Genomic DNA, 20,035 nt, shown 5'->3' with positions numbered 1-20,035 from the left:
TTGTTTGTGCTGTACTTTTGTACTGTTTTATTGTTGTTAGCTGCCCTGAGCCCGGCTTCGGCTGGGGAGGGCGGGATATAAATAAAATTTATTATTATTATTATTATTATTATTATTATTATTATTATCATTATTATTATCTTAGCTGAGATTATATCCAACTGCTGTGCATTTTCAAGCCTGCATTTACCTCCGCAATGCGGACAGCAAGAGTGCAGTAAAATCAGATCAAAGGCCCATCTAGCCAAGCGAGCTGTTTAGCACAATGGCCTCTTGGAACCACTGCCTCTTGGAAGCCCACAACCAGCTGATGAAAAGAAACATCCCTCCCGTGTCAATGGTTCCCTGGCAGTAGGGACTCAAGAGACAGACAACCACATAACCAAGAGGTTTTATGTAACCGTTAGGACTAGTAGACGCTATCCTCCATGGGAAGAATCAGCAGCAAAGGAGGGATGCTTGGAACTTGTGCATCCCCAAATATTCTCCCCCTTTCACCTTTGCCAGGTGTGCTTCCAGAAACGTTTTAAAAGGAGGAGGGACACACACAGTGAATCAGTGAATAGGAAAAGGGCTGCATGCCCCCTGCTCCATGTCCATCAGTTTTCCTGCAAATGTTGCGGGGGGGGGATCCTAAAATTTCCCAGCAAGTATAAAAATGGGTGGTAAGAGGAAATGGCTTGCAGTCTGGCGTGAGCACTGCAGGTTCAGTGCTCTGTGGCCCAGTGGTCATTTTAACACCTCCCCCCCCCCCATGTTAGCAAGATAAAGAATACACCTACAAAGTAGAGGCAATTGGCATTAGGTTTTAGCGAGACAAATACTTACAGGCAGTAGACAAACATGCAACAACTGTAGATCATGGGCAGCTCATCCAACAGCTACAAAAAAAATGCAGAAAAGCATTTACAATTTAATCCACAGAAGATTCAGGGGAGGAGGAGGTGATCTAGGGTTGCATTTTTTAATGGCAGCGCTGAATCAAGAGCGACACACAACGTTTTGTGAAGTGATCAAGGAGGTCAGAGACAGTCTGGAACGGGATTCTCTCCCTGCATGGGATTGTAAAGGAACCACCAGGTCTAGTAAGAGGCCATGCTCCACGATGGCAGACAACAGCGGTCAATTAACCAGCAGTTAAGAGGACAGCAAGCGCCAACAGGAAGAAACTGCTATATTCAAAGAGATAAATTAATGTACATGCTACAGCCAAGCTGGCTGGCTGGATAAACTCTGACCATCACATAATAATAATAAAAAATACAAGAGCCATTATCAGAGGAGATACTAAGCTGTGCAGTGATATAGACTCCCCAGTATAGCAGCTGGGCATTCTGTTATCAACGGCATTTGGGCAATGCTTACTGGCTTGCCTAAGAGCACCTAGAGATATTTCTCTTAGTCACTATGCTACACAGGACCTGAAACATATTCGCAGCCAAGCTAGTCTCAATTTCTACAGACCACTCCTCTTCCCCAAGTAACATGTTCACAGACGGGCTCTTCATATTTATTTATTCTAGGTCAGTGATGTTCAGTTTTTAAAAAGGCTTCTGTCTTATTTTAAGATTTCTGAATGTACTTTGCAGAAAGTACATTTTAACCATTTGGTACTGTTATTATTTTGCAGACAGGGTATTTGCTTATTTAGATTTGTCTGTAGTAAAAACTTACAACTGCTCCAACCACCCCATAAAGAGTTCTAGGAAGAAAAAACACACATCCATAAAAGGCGTGTGGACATTTTAAAGCAGTACTAACCTGCATTTCATACTTTAGGGTCATGTGAAAGCACCACGAGCCCAAACCTACGGCTGAAATCCAAGGAAGAAAGTGTTAGGGAAGGAAGGCATGCTTTGGCAAAATACTTGGATACTGTAACATTGACCTTCAGCAAGAATTGATCACAGTTGGAACCTATGCTAAGAAATCTACCAGAGTTCATTCCAGGGCCTTTCCACGGAAGTCAAATGAATTTATGAATGGGATACACACAACTCCAAACACTCCCTTCTTCCTGCAGCCTAATGTGGACCTGCAAGCTCCTAAAGTGAGAGGAGGAAACTGGGCAGCAAGACTGGAGCCAATCAAAATAGAAAATATTGGGACAGACCAAGGTTTCCCAAACTTTGGTCTCCAGCTGTTTTTGGACTACAAATCCCATCACCCTTAGCTAGCAGGACCAGTGGTCAGGGATGATGGGAACTGTGGTCCAAAAACAGCTGGAAACCCAAGTTTGGGAAACACTGGGCTAGACAAACCAAGGTCTTCCTTGTACCCAAACCAACTTTGTATTCATGAGTGAGAAAAGGCAGCAAACCTAAAATTGCTGTTCAGGAGGCGGGGCTGTTTCACCCGACAAGTTAATTGAGACTTCATTATTAAACACTTGCGGAAATTTTGGCTTTTCCCTTGGTTTCTTTGCTCTCCCAGCAGGTCCTATGAAATTATTCGCCCAAGGAGTTTTCAGAAACTAAATAACTACAGTGGTGCCCCGCAAGACGAATGCCTCGCAAGACGAAAAACTCGCTAGACGAAAGAGTTTTCCGTTTTTTGAGTCGTTCCGCAAGACGAATTTCCCTATGGGCTTGCTTCGCAAGATGAAACGTCTTGCGAGTTCTTGCGAGTTTGTTTCCTTTTTCTTAAAGCCACTAAGCCGTTAATAGCCGCTAAGCCGCTAATAGCTGCTAAGCCGCTAATAGCCGTGCTTCGCAAGACGAAAAAACCGCAAGACGAAGAGACTCGCGGAACGGATTAATTTCGTCTTGCGAGGCACCACTGTAAATGGCCAACCGATAAATGGGCTGAAGAAGTCCACCAGGCGGGGAGCACACTGGCTCTCTGTGTAGTCCAGGATGTTAAGTTCTTGTTGAGAGCAGCATATGCAGGGAGGGTAACAGGAGGAGGATACACGGCGCAGCTCTGCTATTGAGGCAATGCCTGCCTGGTCTTGCAAGCTGCCTGGCAAGAAAACCTATTTCTAGCCACGAGATACCCCAAGCACTTTGGAGGAAGAATGAGGTGTAAAGGCACCAAAGGGGTGGGGAATGAACAAAAAGAGACTCCAACAATTATGCTTGTCAAAGCGGTCGGACCAAGCCTAAAGTTTTCAATACTAACTTAAGCAAGTTGGGACTTGGTGAGCCAGGGGAGCGCCTTCTCCCATATGGACCGACCCAGTCAGCAAGATCAACTAAAGAGGATCTCCAGCTTATTAAGCAAGCTGCAGAGACCTAGTTCAAGGTGACCAGGGCAAGGGCATTTTTTGCTGCGGCACCTACTCTGTGCAACTCCCCCCAAAAAATTAAGTCTAGGGCCAACACAGGTGTGCTCCCAACACTTGGGGGAAAAAAGTGTTAATTTCCCCAGGTCTTTGCTGGCAGTTACCGTATTTTTTGCTCTGTAAGACGCACTTTTCCCCTCCTAAAAAGTGAGGGGAAATGTGTGTGCGTCTTATGGAGCGAATGCAGGCAGGAGGCTCTGCTTAGCACTCCCTTTAAACAGCTGCGTGGAGTGTGTGTGCGGCTCTTGGGGGCTTTTCCTCGAGGAGGGAGAAGGGCTGCCTTAGCCACGCGCAGCCTCTCCCGGGCAGGGGATGAAGGCTCCCCTTGCCCGGGAGAGGCTGCGCATGGCCAAGCAAGAAGCCAGGACAGCCAGCGAGATCGCAGCGCAGCGATCCTGCTGGCTGTCCTGGCTTCTGGGATTCAGAATTTTTTTCTTCTTGTTTTCCTCTTCCAAAAACTAGGTGCATCTTATGGTCTCGTGCGTCTTATACAGCGAAAAATATGGTAATACCAGTTGGTTTTAAATGGAATTCTCAATTTGCCCTGGCTAGTATGCTGCTGCTTACTACTTTATTTGTTGCATGTGAGGTTTTAGGAAAGGCGGTACAGTGGTACCTCGCAAGACGAATGACTCGGAAGACGGAAAACTCGCTAGACGAAAGGGTTTTTTGTTTTTTGAGCTGCTTCGCAAGACGATTTTCCCTATGGGCTTGCTTCGCAAGACGGAAACGTCTTGCAAGTTTGTTTCCTTTTTCTTAACACCGTTAATACAGTTGCGACTTGACTTCAAGGAGCAACTCATAGCACGCGGTGTGGTAGCCTTTTTTGAGGTTTTTAAAGACTTTGGTGATTTTTGAAGCTTTTCCAAAACTTTTCCGACACCGTGCTTCGCAAGACGAAAAAAATCGCAAGACGACAAAACTCGCGGAATGAATTAATTTCGTCTTGCGAGGCACTACTGTACCAAAAAATATTATAGGTAAATAACAGCAAATGAAGCGCTGCTGCCCTCTGTTGCGTGACCATCCTTCCTCCCAGCTCTGAAGCTACAAAGGTGGTTAGGGATCACCCAGGAAATTGCATGGCAGTCCCCTCCCCATCTCAAGCTCCAAAGTTGGAAGGAAGGCCCTAGGGCAGGCATAGGCAAACTCGGCCCTCCAGATGTTTTGGGGCTACAATTCCCATCATCCCTGACCACTGGTCCTGTTAGCTAAGGATGATGGGAGTTGTAGTCCCCAAACAGCTGGAGGGCAGGGTTTGCCTATGCCTGCCCTAGGGTGTACCCAAGGCTGCCGTTCCACTGGTGTAACAGACCTTCCATCTTTTCTCCTACGCAGTCCACACCCCGCCGTGCATCTTCTAAATCTGCGAGTGAACCCTCTGGAGCAGATTTAGGGTCAAGGCAGCCCTCATAACCTCTCCTGCTCCAGTGCAGGAAAGGTTGGCAACTCTAATTTTTCACTTGGTTATAAAGTCCAGCCAAAAACTGTTGACCCCTTTGTGTGATGGCTGTACTTTAAGCATACTTCTCCAAACAGCAGGGTAGGCTCATTTTAATCCTCTTTTTTGGGGGGCAAACGTTGGCACATACTAGCTACCTTTGCAATTCAACAATTTACTCCCCCACCTCTTGCGCTCTAAAAAATAAAGTCACATTCGTGCGAAAGAATAATTAGACCTGACCTGGAGAATACTTATAGCCATCTCTTATGGATTTTTTTAAAAAAGCTCTGTTCCTTGAAACAAACTTCAAGTCCTGGCTTGTTTGAATGCCACTAACCATAGTTCCGGTTCCTCTAGAATGGGAAGCTACGGTTAATTGCAGTTTTCTAGTTTGTTTCTCTACTCAAGCAAAGAGAGGAGTGAATGTACAACACTTAGGCATCTCCTCACTAGGACTTAATTGTGCGAACGCTCTCAGGGACTCTCCTTCGGGAGCAACAACTATTCAAGGTGTGGTTTTCTATCCACTTGCATTTCTTAACAAGTGGTGCAATGCCAAAGACTCTTTTTAAGCTGTTCCCAGCAGAAGAGTACTTAACAATGCCTCATAGTTACAGGGATTCTTGCTTGAGGAAAGTTAGGGACATGGTCACACCAGGCCATTTTAAAAACAGCAAACAGGCTCCAAGGAAAGCATCTTGGTTTCCCTTTGCCATAGGGACATAATCTGGGGAAAGCAAGGATAAAACTTGTCACCGCTTGTCACTCGAAAAGTCACCTGACTCCCCACACCATCAGGATATAAAGTACAAGCTGCCCCACTTACCTGCGACACACAAATAAGCTATTATATATCGTGTTTCGAGGCCATCTCTGTAACTCTGAATTGCACCATAGATTGGAGGTAGAATGAAAATCAAATTACTAACGGTGTTCCCTGCATGAGAAAAACAAAAAGCAAAGCGAAAAGGGATTAGCAGTGACTAAGGAGCAAACTTTAGACGATTTAAAATCTATTCAGCAAAAAAGAAGAGAAAAAGACTTCCAACAATACAGAGAATAAAACAACTGAGGTTATCCCAAGCTTCTCTGCTCTTTTTAAGAAGAAAAAGGTTTATTTTTCATACAAGCTGGTATTGATGAAACATTCAAAATGGCTATTAAGAGCTTTTTTGAGTTTCTACGGTCTAGGACAGGAGATGATATGCAAGAATAACTCGTCTTAGTAGTGTAACATTTCCCCTTTAAAATAAGCGAAGGGATTGCTGCTCCTCACAATCATGCCTGTGGCATTTGAAAAAAGATAACACAGTTTTATTGATAAAGATCTCTCAGCGGCTTCAAGGAATGATTTCTAAAAACCATGTTCAGTGGCAGCAGACAGGTTACCTGATGTCAGGGTCAGGTAACAGAGGTCCAGCATCGCCACCTTGCTATGCTCGAAATTAAGGAGGATCTCTAAAGAGATTTTGCAATCTCTTTCCGCAGGGCCTGAAAGACAGAGCTGTTCCGCCTGGCCTTTGGTTTGGACTCAGTCTGACCCTTATATTTCCCTCCCCTTACGGTTTTGATCCACTTTTAAAATGAGGCTGCATTTTAAATTGCATTTTAACCTGTATTTTAAATTGGTCCCCCCCCCATTATGTTTTTATTGTAATTTTACTGGTGTTAGCCGCCCTGAGCCCAGCTCTGGCCAGGGAGGGTGGGGTATAAATAAAATTTATCATTATTATGCTAGACTGGTGACTGGGGGTCGCCGCCGAGACCACATAACACCGGTCTTGAAAGACCTACATTGGCTCCCAGTACGTTTCCGAGCACAATTCAAAGTGTTGGCGTTGACCTTTAAAGCCCTAAACAGCCTCGGCCCAGTAGACCTGAAGGAGCGTCTCCACCCCCATCGTTGTGCCCGGACGCTGAGGTCCAGCAGCGAGGGCCTTCTGGCGGTTCCCTCATTGCAAGAAGCAAAGCTACAGGGAACCAGGCAGAGGGCCTTCTTGGTAGTGGCACCCGCCCTGTGGAACGCCCTCCCATCAGATGTCAAAGCGATAAACAACTACCTGACATTCAGAAGACATCTTAAGGCAGCCCTGTTCAGGGAAGTTTTTAATGTGTGCCATTTTTGGTCTCTGTGGAAGCCGTCCAGAGTGGCTGGGGAAACCCAGCCAGATGGGCGGGGTACAAATAAATTATTATTATTATTATTATTAAGCCACATCCAACCAGCAACTCACATCTTTTAAAGTGTTCTTAACCACAGTATCATAGAACTGTAGAGTTGAAAGGGACCTCAAGGGTCCTCTAGTCCAGCCCCTTGAAATGCAGGAATCGCAGCTAAAGAATCCCTGATAGATGGAGACCCGAGGAGAATTATCACCAAGGCTAAAGTGCTGGAAAAAATGTCCAATTCCAAAGCATACTTTCAGGTGGCTTACTAAGTGTTTGCTTGCCCACTCTCAGTAGTAATAAACATTTTTCATGTATAATCTGGGCAGTAAACATTTCCTCGCCCATTCTTTCAAGGTAGAGGGGAGAAAGGCACTATGAAACTGTTTGGAGGTAGTAGAATCAAGGTAAAGGTATTTTAGTAGCTTAGAAGACATTCTTCAAGTAAGCCCTAAAGTGTGAGGGTGGCTGGCTGGGTGAAAAAAACTCTCTTTCTCCATGTGCTACTAAATGCCATCAACACAGGCATGTATCAAAGGAAAATGCCTTGCTCCATCGTCTTGGGTACTTTTACACCACACAACTAACCGCCCTAAAGAAAAGAAGTTCAAAAGGAAGCTATAGTTCACCTTGCAAGCAGGCATGGGTAAATAAGGGGCAGCAGGGTAACTTGCCCACGACAAAGGGTGGGAGGGGAGAACACCTGCATTTCAACCCATATACAATTATTCCTCAGGAGCACCTGAGCACTGAAGGCACAGCCACACCAGAGTTTTCGAATTGTTTTGTAGAAATAAGCTCACTCTCTCCGATTAAAGCTCGGAGGTGTTATTCAGGGAGGGTATCTCAAATAAAAATCTCATCGCCATCACAAACTACAATTTCCTGGCTCCTTTGGGGGAAACCAATACACTTATCCCAATAGAAAATACACCTAAGTTTTCTGCAGGTATATGCCCTATGGTGACTGAAGTTAAGTTGGGCCCTTGTAATTAATTATTATTATTAATAATAATTATTAATATTTATATGCCACCCATTTGACTGGGCTTCCCCAGTCACTCTGGGCAGCTTCCAACAGAATATTAAAACTATGACAAAACATAAAACATTAAAAACTTTACTATACAGCGCTGCTTTCAGTTGTCTTCTAAAAGTCAAATAGTTGCTTATTTCCTTGGAAGTAAGAAAGTCAAAAGCACAAATTTGTACTTCCTTTTTTTTACAGGTGAGTTACTTGAGTTACACTGCTATATAACATATTTTAAAATGTTCTGAAAGATGCACTGCTTTCTTGTGAGGCAGGGAGGCCATTTAACTGGACTCTACCCAAGAGCAGGATTTACGGAGAAGTTCCACCCTCCGCGCAAGGGAATCTGCAAAGTGCTCCTGGGCACCAGTCAGACTTTCCTGCTCAAAAGGAGATGGAGAATGGTTTCAAAGGGTTACCTAAATGTCCAACAGAACTGAACTAGACACTTTCAGAGGCATTCTAAGGCTTTACCTTTTTTTTTCTTCCTAAGCAGAGAACTATCCCTACATGGTCTGCATCATTTCAAGTGACACAGAGCTTTCCACACCTGGGAACCACCTTTACATAATGGAACACCCTTCTCCCGTTTTCTCCCTGAGTCCAAATTCCAGTGCTACGGTTGGTGCAAACCCCCAACACGAGTCGAAGGCCAATGGTTTAAAGCAGATCTTGTGGGGAGCACGATCCAGCTGCCAACATGAAACCCATGCCTGGTTTAAAGCATGGCTTGAGAATGTTTTCTGCCTGAATGGGAAATACCTGTACGTTGGGGTCCCTTTCAACTCTACAATTCTATGACTTTTGGTGAAAAGGACCCTGCCACACACATAGGTAAAGGTAAAGGTACCCCTGCCCGTACGGCCCACTCATGTCCAACTCTGGGGTTGTGTGCCCATCTCACTTAAGAGGCCAGGGGCCAGCGCTGTCCGGAGACACTTCCGGGTCACGTGGCCAGCGTGACTAAGCGGCATCTGGCGAGCCAGCGCAGCACACGGAAACGCCGTTTACCTTCCCGCTAGTAAGCGGTCCCTATTTATCTACTTGCACCCAGGGGTGCTTTCGAACTGCTAGGTTGGCAGGCGCTGGGACCGAACGACGGGAGCGCACCCCGCTGCGGGGATTCGAACCGCCCACCTGACGATCGGCAAGTCCTAGGCGCTGAGGTTTTACCCACAGTGCCACCCGCGTCCCTGCCACACATATATCTTTGTTGGAAGCCGCCCAGAGTGGCTGGGGAAACCCAGCCAGATGGGCGGGGTACAAATAATAAATTATTTATTATTATTATTATTATTATTATTACACATAGAAATCTGCAAATGACACATTTCCTACGTGGAAACTGACCATTGAATCATCTGAAGTTGCCTTTGACTGCTTTCATGAGATACATTAACTCTACCCCCCCTCCCAATTTCCTGCACCTGTAAGATGCTGTTACGCAGACACACACTGTACATGGTGAAATGTTAACGCTTTTGAGGGTACCAGTTTTCCATTCCCAGCCTAGCTGCATCCATTATTTGTTGAAGACTGCCATGGCTCACACTGCCATAAAAACTCTGAACGCTCAACAGGAACCTTTCGGACCCAAGAACACAACCTGACAATAGCCCACAGGTGGCTTCTCGTCATAAAAATGCCATTCCCCCATAACCCCCAGGGAAAAAGAGTCAAGGCATGGCCACATTGTTCCTGGAAGAAAGCTCATTCTTGAAAACAATGTTATCAGGCGTGTGCTATTAAGGGCAGAGAAGTATCGCAAACCAATTCCGCACAGCTTAATGGAAGCCGACGGATTAGGCAAGGAGAGTTTCAGCAACTAAACCAGAGACTGAAGAAATCCTGGCCACAAACAAATGAACTTTTACCTTTGCTGGTCTAGCTTCGCTTTAAGGCAGCATACCTCTGCTTCAGCTACTACAGTGGTACCTCGGGTTACATACGCTTCAGGTTACAGACTCCGCTAACCCAGAAATAGTACCTCGGGTTAAGAACTTTGCTTCAGGATGAGAACAGAAATCGTGCTCTGGCAGCGCGGCAGCAGCAGACGGCCCCATTAGCTAAAGTGGTCTTCAGGTTAAGAACGGACCTCCGGAACGAATTAAGTACTTAACCCGAGATACCACTGTAATGATAACTGATATTTAAAATACAATGCTGATATTTTTATATTTCTAAATATGGATAAAAATACTGGTTGAGATCCAACACTTCACAAGCTGCAGTCTAGTCATGCAAAGGGGTCGTCTCCTTGCTAAAGTGCCATGGATATGCACAAAAGCTGCACCAGAGGGTTCGGGGAATCGGTTGCATGGGGGTCTAGAAGGAATTCAGAATCAGCCACCAGGTCGCTCACTGGAGCAAGACAGTTTGAGCATACAGTCAAACCTCAGCTGCCGAAAGTCTCTGTTTCAGAACACTTCACCTCCCAAACACTGAAAAACCCAGAAGCAAATGTTCCGGTTTTCAAACATTTTTCGGAAGCCAAATGTCCGACACGGCTTCCGCTGAGTGCAGGAAGCTCCTGCAACCAATCGGAAGCTGTGATTTGGTTGTCGAACGTTTTGGAAGCTGAATGGGCTTCCGGAACTGATTACGTACGACAACCGAGGTATGACTGCATTACACCGAACCAGACCTGACTGTCCATTAGTTTCCGGGCCCAATTCAAAGTACAGTGATACCTCGGGTTAAGAACTTAATTCGTTCTGGAGGTCTGTTCTTAACCTGAAGCACCACTTTAGCTAATGGGGCCTCCCGCTGCCGCGCGCCCATTTCTATTCTCATCCTGAAGCAAAGTTCTTAACCTGAAGCACTATTTCTGGGTTAGCAGAGTCTGTAACCTGAAGCGTCTGTAACCAGAGGTACCACTGTACTGGTTTCCCCCTATAAAGCCTTAACAGCTCAGAACAGCAATGCACCAAGGACCGCCACTCTTGGACTCTATGCTAATCATCTCTCTTGGATTCTATGATAATCCTCGTTTACCCCCTCCATGAGAATACAGAGGGTGGCAAAACAAGAACAGGCCTTTTCTGCGGTGGCTCTGAGTCTCCACAGCCTGGTTTGACAAGAGGTGATGACAGCAGCAAGGAGGTCTTGCTGGAGACCTTCCTTCATGGTGCCTGCCAACGGCTACAACTCAGGAAAGATTTCTAGGCACCTGGAATCCCTACAAAGGACTCCGGGATGGTAACTTCTGGAGGTGAACTGCTCAGCCACCACTATGGTTCAGCGATCCAGGCATCACACCAAACCACCGTTAAGCTTCCTTAACCATGATTTTTAAATGGTGCATGGGAAGAACAACTGGTTGTGGCGCTGTATCATTTGTCACATATTTGCACAAGATGCACCAAGTTCTAAATAAAGCACCCGTCATGCAAACATTCTATTACAAGAAAAATAATAATCAGGATTTCCATAGCCATTTGAATAACCAGCTTTCTTCCTAAGCTGCTCACTTGTCCTGCATGGTACATAATAAAAACACATTCTAAAACTGCCTGCCCGCAGTGGATGCTGTTACGCAAGAGGGGATAAGCACCGTCACACGTCACATGATATGTTGCAGCAACACAACATCTATGCGTCAGGGAATCAGCAGCCAGGCAAAGAGTCATCCAAAGATTTTGGCGGAGCAACCAGAGAAGTTCAGAAGGAAGCTTTTGCTATGTTCGAAAGCGTGCCAGCTTTTATACAGCTTTATGCAATTTCATTTTGCTCACTAAGTGGCAGTTGCTGCTTCCAGGTCTCTGGACTTTTCCCATCCAAACAGCTGGGGGCAGGAATCTCACACTGCAGGTGCTGCCAATTCGCCACCCAGGATTTCTAAGGTGGATAGAGAGAGAAGGCAAGCAGTTCTTTACTCCAAGCCACCCACGTGTGCCACTATTCCTTGGGTTAGCACCTCTTTTGAACATGCTTTCGCCCTTCCATATCCATAGCTGGCACCGTCTCACCTTCTCCTTTTCCTCCTCCCCTTTCCTTATTCTAATTTTAAGATTTCCACTCTCTGACCTTAGTGAAATACAGTGGTACCTAGGGTTAAGTACTTAATTCGTTCCGGAGGTCTGTTCTTAACCTGAAACTGTTCTTAACCTGAGGCACCACTTTAGCTAATGGGGCCTCCTGCTGCTGCTGCGCTGCTGGAGCACGATTTCTGTTCTTATCCTGAAGCAAAGTTCTTAACCTGAAGCACTATTTCTGAGTTAGAGGAGTCTGTAACCTGAGCGTATGTAACCTGAAGTGTATGTAACCCGAGGTACCACTGTAGTGCAGAGAACCATTTTAAAACCTGGCACACCCACATGAATTTATGAATGGTGGCGGTGGTTCCTGGATTGTTTAAATGGCACTGAGAAAAAATGCTCACTGCCTTAGGAAATCGGCGCTACATTCTGTGAATGAGGAATGGGGGTGCACGTATTCCTGTATGGTAACTGGTAGTGGCGACACTGAGAGGAGGAGGAGCTCATTCTGGAATATTAACAATACACTGGTACCTCTGGTTGCGAACGCGATCCGTTCCAGAGGCCCGTTCGCAACATGAAAAGAGCACAACCCGCAGCGGCACATCTGTGCGCGGGCAGGTTGCGATTCGCCGCTTCTGCGCATGACATCATTTTGTGCTTCTGCGCATTCAGCGAAACCCAGAAGTAACCCTTTCTAGTACTTACGGGTCGCCGCGGAACATAACCTGAAAGAACGTAACATGAAGCGGACGTAACATGAGGTATGACTGTACCACTTTGGCGACTGACATCTCCATCTGGCTGACCCCTCCAGCTTTCTTTAGCAGGTCAGAAGTTGAGCTTATTTACTGCATTCATATCTCACCTTTTTCTCCAAGGAGTACATGGTTCACCCCCGGCCCCAGTAAATTCCTACAATGACCCTGTGATGGAGGTTAAGAGGCTGCGACTGACTCCAAGGTGAGCTTCATGACCGAGTGGGGACTTGAACCCAGACCTCCCAGGTCCTAGTCCGACACTCTAACCACTACACCACACGAGCTTCCCAGAGTCCTTCTGCCATGAGGCAGCTCTATAAAGTAAGTCGGTAAATAAATATGGGGAAAGCAAATGGTCGTGTGGAGAAGGATCTGAAGTATTTTCCTAGACACTTGAATTTGTGCTACTCTGAATCGCCTGCTTTGCTGTTTTAATGTGCTGTAAACCGCTTTGAGATTTTAAAATATAAAATATAAAGTGGTATAAAGATGAAATTAACAGCAACTCATCCCCTCACTGGGGGGAGGGGGGTGGTGCCTAGACATATCATGGCGGTACTGGGTTTAAGGTACCGTTTGGCAATTAGCATACAGTGGTGCCTCGGGTTACAGACGCTTCAGGTTACAGACTCCGCTAACTCAGAAATAGTACCTCAGGTTAAGAACTTTGCTTCAGGATGAGAACAGAAATTGTGCTGCAGCGGCGCAATGGCAGCGGGAGGCCCCATTAGCTAAAGTGGTGCTTCAGGTTAAGAACAGTTTCAGGTTAAGAACGGACCTCCAGAACAAATTAAGTTCTTAACCTGAGGTACCACTGTATATCTGAGGATGGCTGGCAGAGCTGAGGTGGCCTGATCGCAACCGACACAAGCAGCAGCAGCAGGAGAAACAGAAAGTGCTGCTTCATCTTAATTAAAAAAAGACAACATTGCAATAATGCCCCCAGAATAAGCCAACAGCTGATTTCCCTTCTTGTGGTTTGGGTGGGGTGGAGAGGAGCCGGCAATCTCCCTCATATTCTTGCCGTCGTTCTCTTTCCCCTGCATGCGCGTTACTGAGAATGCAGAAGAACGCAGTTGTTTCCCAAATCCAAGATCCTTCTGGAGACGCCAGCTATTGAACCCGGGACCTTCAGGATACCACTCCGCTAAAGGCTCCCTGTCTCAGAAGACAAGAGGCAAAAGGATCCCAAGGCACGGACGCTTGCAAGCGTGAGCGGCAGACACTCCTACGTTGCCTGTGCAACTGCAAAAAGGTTGGCCATAGCTGTGTCATATCGCCTTCAGAATCAGGATATGGCAACCATGCTTTTAGCTGCAGACAGAATATTCAAAGGCGGATTGGTTGAAACTACAGCAGTACCTCAGGTTAAGTACTTAATTCATTCCAGAGGTCCGTACTTAACCTGAAACTGTTCTTAACCTGAAGCACTATTTCTGGGTTAGCGGAGTCTGTAACCTGAAGCGTATGTAACCCGAGGTACCACTGTAACGGCATGCCTCACCTAAGTGTTTAAACTACTAAAATATGAATGGAAATGGCATTGGACACCAAATAAGTCAATATTTTAGCAGGAAATGCTATGGAATGACTAGATTCCACACATGTGCACATAATATGTACAGTGGTACCTCGGGTTAAGTACTTAATTCGTTCCGGAGGTCCGTTCTTAACCCGAAACTGTTCTTAACCTGAAGGACCACTTTAGCTAATGGGGCCTTCCGCTGCTGCTGCACCGCCGCAGCACGATTTCTATTCTCATTCTGAAGCAAAGTTATTAACCCGAGGTACTATTTCTGGGTTAGCGGAGTCTGTAACCTGAAGCGTCTGTAACCTGAAGCGTCTGTAACCCGAGGTACCACTGTATTTAATTTACTGGATTTGCTGCCAGACGATGATCTCTACTCTGCATCAGATGCTACTGTATTATTCATTTCGCTGTTGTTTAGTTTCACTTGTTTGTTTTTAACGTGTAAGCCTCCCTTCAGAACTGCTGGTTATAAAGATCTGAAATAAATATAAAAGCACACAAAGGTTCAGAAGGTGTATGCCACCAAATGCCAGTTGCTGGGAGGCAAACAGGAGGAGAGAGTGTCTGCCCTCATGGCATGTCAAAGGTCTTCGAAGCTGACTAGCTGGACCTTTGATATGATACAAGGGCTTTCTTGCCTTTAAACAAGGAATGGAAGAAAAATCAAAGCAAAATAGTAATTAATAAAGCAACAGGTGAATGAGTGTATGAAACAAAAATAATAGATTTAGCAAAATTTAAAACCACCTTGCCGACAAAGGTCCGTATAGTTAAAGTTATGGTTTTCCCAGTAGTGATGTATGGAAGTGAGAGCTGGACCTTAAAGAAGGCTGATCGCCAAAGAATTGATGCTTTTGAATTCTGGTGCTGGAGGAGACTCTTGAGAGTCCCATGGACTGCAAGAAGATCAAACCGATCCATTCTGAAGGAAATCAGCCCCGAGTGCTCACTGGAAGGACAGATCCTGAAGCTGAGGCTCCAAGACTTTGGCCACCTCGTGAGAAGAGAAGACTCCCTGGAAAAGACCCTGATGTTGGGAAAGATGGAGGGCACAAGGAGAAGGGGACGACAGAGGATGAGATGGTTGGACAGTGTTCTCGAAGCTACGAACATGGGTTTGACCAAACTGCGGGAGGCAGTGGAAGACAGGAGTGCCTGGCGTGCTCTGGTCCAGGGGGTCACGAAGAGTCGGACGCGACTAAATGACTAAACAACAACAAAAAATTAATTTAATGAAGCTGGAAAGGAAAAAAGGAGGGGGAGGAAAGCAAAAAGGCAGCTGAGACCTTGAAGTTAGTACTCTGGAATCTGAAGTACTGATATCCAAACATATGATGTTACTTCTCAAGAATTAGGAACATTCTTGCAATGCTAGAGTTTTTAACACTGGACCGTAAACTATGTTTACATGGTGCTGGAGATCCCATAAGCTAGAACTATTTTTAGGGATTATTCTGAATGATATTTGTGCATCTTTCCTGATACCGAACAACAACTAACTGAACAGTACTTCTTCCTTCTGACAGCACCCAGAGTTCTAACCTTGGCTTTAGAAAATGCCGCAGGCTGAAAACCACAAGGGCACGATCTTAACCGCGGATGATTCCCGCGTTGTACCTTGGACAGATTCCAGCACGGGTGACGGAGTTTTTGCCCATTCAAGGTTCTCCCACTATATCAGTCGGACACAGAACATAATGCTTCCTGACTAACCCTTCGTAGGGTGGATTGCTGAAAGCAAGAGGAATTAAAACAAAGAACTGCAGTCCAGCTGATAATAGTGTGGGGGAAGAAATGCCTTCTAGGATGAAGAGGAACCAAAGGTACAGTGGCCAGAGAGAGAGAGAGAGAGGACTGCTTAATGGCCAAGGGAACATCTAGTTCAGAATCCTGCTTCCAGCACTGCCTAGCCAGCTGTTTCCGGGAAGCCCCAAACCAGGGCATGAATGCAAAATTCTCCACCCTCCCAGAACAATAGCCAGAGGTTAATTAAATGCCATAGCTAATGGCAAATGATGGATCAATTCTCTATGAATCCCCTTTTCTAAAGCTGGCGAACCTAACATCCAGCACAACATCCTACAGCAGCAATTCCGTAAGTTAATTATGCACTGTGTGAAGAATCTTCTTTTGTTCAACCTACACCATGCAGTCTGTCACGTCCCCGTATCTGTCATTTCCCCCCTCTAAACTAAAAGCCCCAAATGCTAAGTTTAGCCTTTCCTCTTGAAGACACAGTTCAAAATCCTTTGGTTATCCCTTTTCTACATCTTTTCCAGCTCTGATACACCATAAGTGAGACAAGGCAACCATAACTACATACAGTGGTGCCCCGCAAGACGAATGCCTCACAAGACGGAAAACCTGCTAGATGAAAGGGTTTTCCGTTTTGGAGGTGCTTCGCAAAACGAATTTCCTATGTGCTTGCTTCGCAAGACGAAAATGTCTTGCGAGTTCCTGCGGGGTTTTTTTTCCTTCCCCCCCCCTTTTTCCCAAGCCGCTAAACCGCTTATCAGCTGATCGGCTAAGCCGCTTATCAGCTGATCGTTAAGCCGTTTATCAGCTGATCGTTAAGCCGCTTAACAGCTGATCGCTAAGCCGCTTATCAGCTGATCCGCTAAGCCCGCTAAGCCACTAATACTGTCGCGCTAATCCGCTAAACCGCTAATGGGCTTGCTTCGCAAGACAAAAAAACCCGCAAGACGAAGAGACTCGCGGAACGGATTCTTTTCGTCTTGCGAGGCACCACTGTAAAACATTCCAAATGCAGCTAATTTACAGAGGCAGAATTATACCGGCAGTTCATTTTCAGTCCCTTTCTTGGCAATTCCTTTTGCTGAAGTTGCTGTTTGTGGAGCAGTGAGCTATCAATGAGAAGCCCAAAAGATTATTTCCTGGGTAATCACAACCAGTTCACACCATATATGTGTGTGTGTGTGTGTAATTAGCTTTTTTTGCTGCTATGCACATCACTTATGAACTCTCTTACATTGAACCCTGTTTGTTATCATGTTGCCCATTCACCCAGTTTGGAGAGATGCTTTTGGAGATGGTCCAGTCAGCTTGAGTTTCCCCATCCTGAAACCAAACCTTTCTACCTTGCCACTCATTCCCAACTTGATACCAAATGAATGGTCTCAATGTAATCCTTGGGAGACCTTGCGCTCTACTTCCTTCCATTGTAAAAACTGCCTGTTTATCCATACCCTCTGCTTCCTGTTGGTTAACCCATTACTTACAAGAAAAGACCCGTCCTTTTATCCCATGATTTACAAGCTTACTTAGAAGGCTTTGGTGGCAGACTCTGTCAGAATCCTCTGAAATTCCATGTCTAATGAATTGCTCCATCTACACTCAGGAGTAGGCAACCTAAGGCCCAGGGGCCGGATGCTGCCCAATCGCCTTCTAAATCTGGCCCACGGATGGTCCGGGAATCAGCGTGTTTTTACATGAGTAGAATGTGTCCTTTTATTTAAAATGCATCTCTGGGTTATTTGCAGGGCATAGGAATTCGTTCTTTTTTCCCCCTCCAAAATATAGTCTGGCCCCCCACATGGTCTGAGGGACGGTGGACTGGCCCAAGGCTGAAAAAGGTTGCTGACCCCTGACTACACACTTGCTGACATGCGGAATTAATTCTAAAAGCTTGGAAAGGAAAGGCTTCCCTCTGCAGAAGCCATGCTCATCCTTCCTCAGCAACGCTTCTTCTTCTCTACCAGGGGCTGGGAATATTTTGCAGGGTCATGTATACCAGCGGTGCATGGGGCCAGCCAAAGGGGGGGGGGATGGGTAGAGCAATGGGCTTTGTACAGTGGGCTACATTCCAGCCACACAAAAGTCAAAAATTTCAACACACACCTCCCTTCACTCACGCAAGCAAGAGACATTATCACAGTATTTACTGTTGTATTTAAACCCACTTTTCCTCTAAGGAATTCAAAGCAGCATACAGTGGTACCTCGGGTTAAGTACTTAATTCGTTCCAGAGGTCCGTTCTTAACTTGAAACTGTTCTTAACCTGAAGCACCACTTTAGCTAATGGGGCCTCCTGCTGCCGCCACGCCACCGGAGCACGATTTCTGTTCTCATCCTGAAGCAAAGTTCTTAACCCGAGGTAATATTTCTGGGTTAGCAGAGTCTGTAACCTGAAGCGTATGTAACCTGAAGCGTATGTAACCCGAGGTACCACTGTACGTGGCTCTCCTCCTCCCCATTTTATCCTCACAACAAACCTGTGAGGTGGGTTAGGCTGGGAGACTGTGACTGGTCCAGGGTCACCCACTGAGTTTACTGGTGGATGAGTGGGGGATTTGAACCCTGGTCTCACAGGTCCTAGTCTGACCGTCTAACCACTCCACAAACTGCTTAAGAAAGCGCTTCAGTCAGGCAAAACACTTGAGGAAAATGTGAAGCCGGGCGAGTGAAGGATGTGGCTCAGAAACCCTGTTCTATATGTTGAATATCTCAAGTTTAAATAATGCCTTCCCAAGACAGATGTTAACAGATGTGTCATGTTCATCAATTTGGCCCCCCTGAGTATCTTTTTAGGGACTGCTGTTACACTGGCCAATTTCAAGGCCTCTAACAAGGAGGCTGATTTTAATGACAAGTTGCGTATTTATATTAGATAAACCATTTCACGTTTGAGTCCTTGTAAGAATTATTTGGTGTAATTGTTCTTCTTGCACCTGATAGCATCTCTAACACACCTAACTCTTCGGACTTGGGATGCTTGAATTGCTCAACGTTTACTCTCCATGTACCTGCTCAGATCTCTGTAAATGCCAAGTGACATCAGCCCAGATTACTCTAGGACAGACTTGTGCGGCTGATTCACAAAGACCCAACGCTGTCATTTTACCAGCAGAATGGCATGTCGGCTTAGAATCACCAGGACAATAACACTCTGTTGAGTGGAGCAGCCTTCAGAGAATAGGGCAGGGGTCAAAATTTCCCCAGCCACAAAGGGTCTGAATTCAGGCACGTGCCAGCATGCAACAGCTGCGGTTACAGCAACCATATTCCTACTCTTTTTACTAGCAAACCATATCAAATGCCGCCTCTGCAGTATGTCGTGTGGGTTCTAGCTAAAGCTATGATGATGTGGCCTCACTAAAGGTTTCTTGGATTTTCCAAGCATCTGTTCTGCAAATCTCCTCCTCCAGCCTTGCTCGCTCTCTCCCACATAACCCAGTGGTTTCATTGCTTCACGGTGTGGGTTCGTAGTTGAAGATGGCACATTCATATGGATTTTTTAAACTGTATTTTACTAATTTTATTACATTGCATTCTACTGTATTGCAATTTGAATTTGATGAATTCAACAATAAAATACAATATTTAAGAAACAAAAAAAGCAACAAAAACGATCTAGCACTGCAAATTGCAATTGCCACAAGAGGCAAGTGGTCTGCCAGGACCCTCACCAATTTTCAAGCGGTCCATGGGGAAAAGAAGTCTGGGAACCACTGACCTAGTCTGAGGGAATGCAAGAATCCTTACGGTTTATGAAGAGCGACTGCTTGTTCAGGCTACGCTTTCCCTTGGCTGTTGGCCATAGTTGGGTAAAAAGGGGAATGGTAGAAATAATGATCTGACAATTCGGACCAAAACTTGTGATGTGGTTTCCAGGACTGTGGGAGAAGCCGCTAACCTGCAAGAGTCTAGCAACACAGATCCTGTACAGCTACTGTACTTTCCACAATGGCGAAACTGCACAAAAGCTTCCCTAGGGATTTGCACCAATATTCAGCTGTTCTAAACTTCAATCAACGCCACCTGGTATTCATTTACATGTCTCAATTCTGTATTAGAACTGCAAGTAAAATCTGGATACAGGAAAT

The 20,035-nt window shown here is 45.7% G+C and overlaps 1 protein-coding gene across 2 annotated transcripts in view; it reads right to left on the bottom strand.

Moving 5' to 3' along the window:
* Positions 1-20,035, bottom strand: part of ACER3 (alkaline ceramidase 3) — a 54,116-nt gene that overhangs the window by 27,070 nt on the left and 7,011 nt on the right. For both annotated transcript variants that reach the window (XM_081002408.1, XM_081002409.1), the window contains exons 2-4: positions 5,554-5,664; positions 1,762-1,814; positions 829-881 (exon numbers count right to left, since the gene is read on the bottom strand). In XM_081002408.1, coding sequence (XP_080858534.1) covers positions 829-881; positions 1,762-1,814; positions 5,554-5,664 — 217 coding nt within the window. The remainder of the gene's footprint in view (positions 1-828; positions 882-1,761; positions 1,815-5,553; positions 5,665-20,035) is intronic.

This window comes from Podarcis pityusensis, assembly GCF_964106645.2.
Source record: "Podarcis pityusensis genome assembly, chromosome: 4".
Lineage (NCBI taxonomy): Eukaryota > Metazoa > Chordata > Lepidosauria > Squamata > Lacertidae > Podarcis > Podarcis pityusensis.
This window is presented reverse-complemented; position numbering and strand designations above follow the sequence as displayed.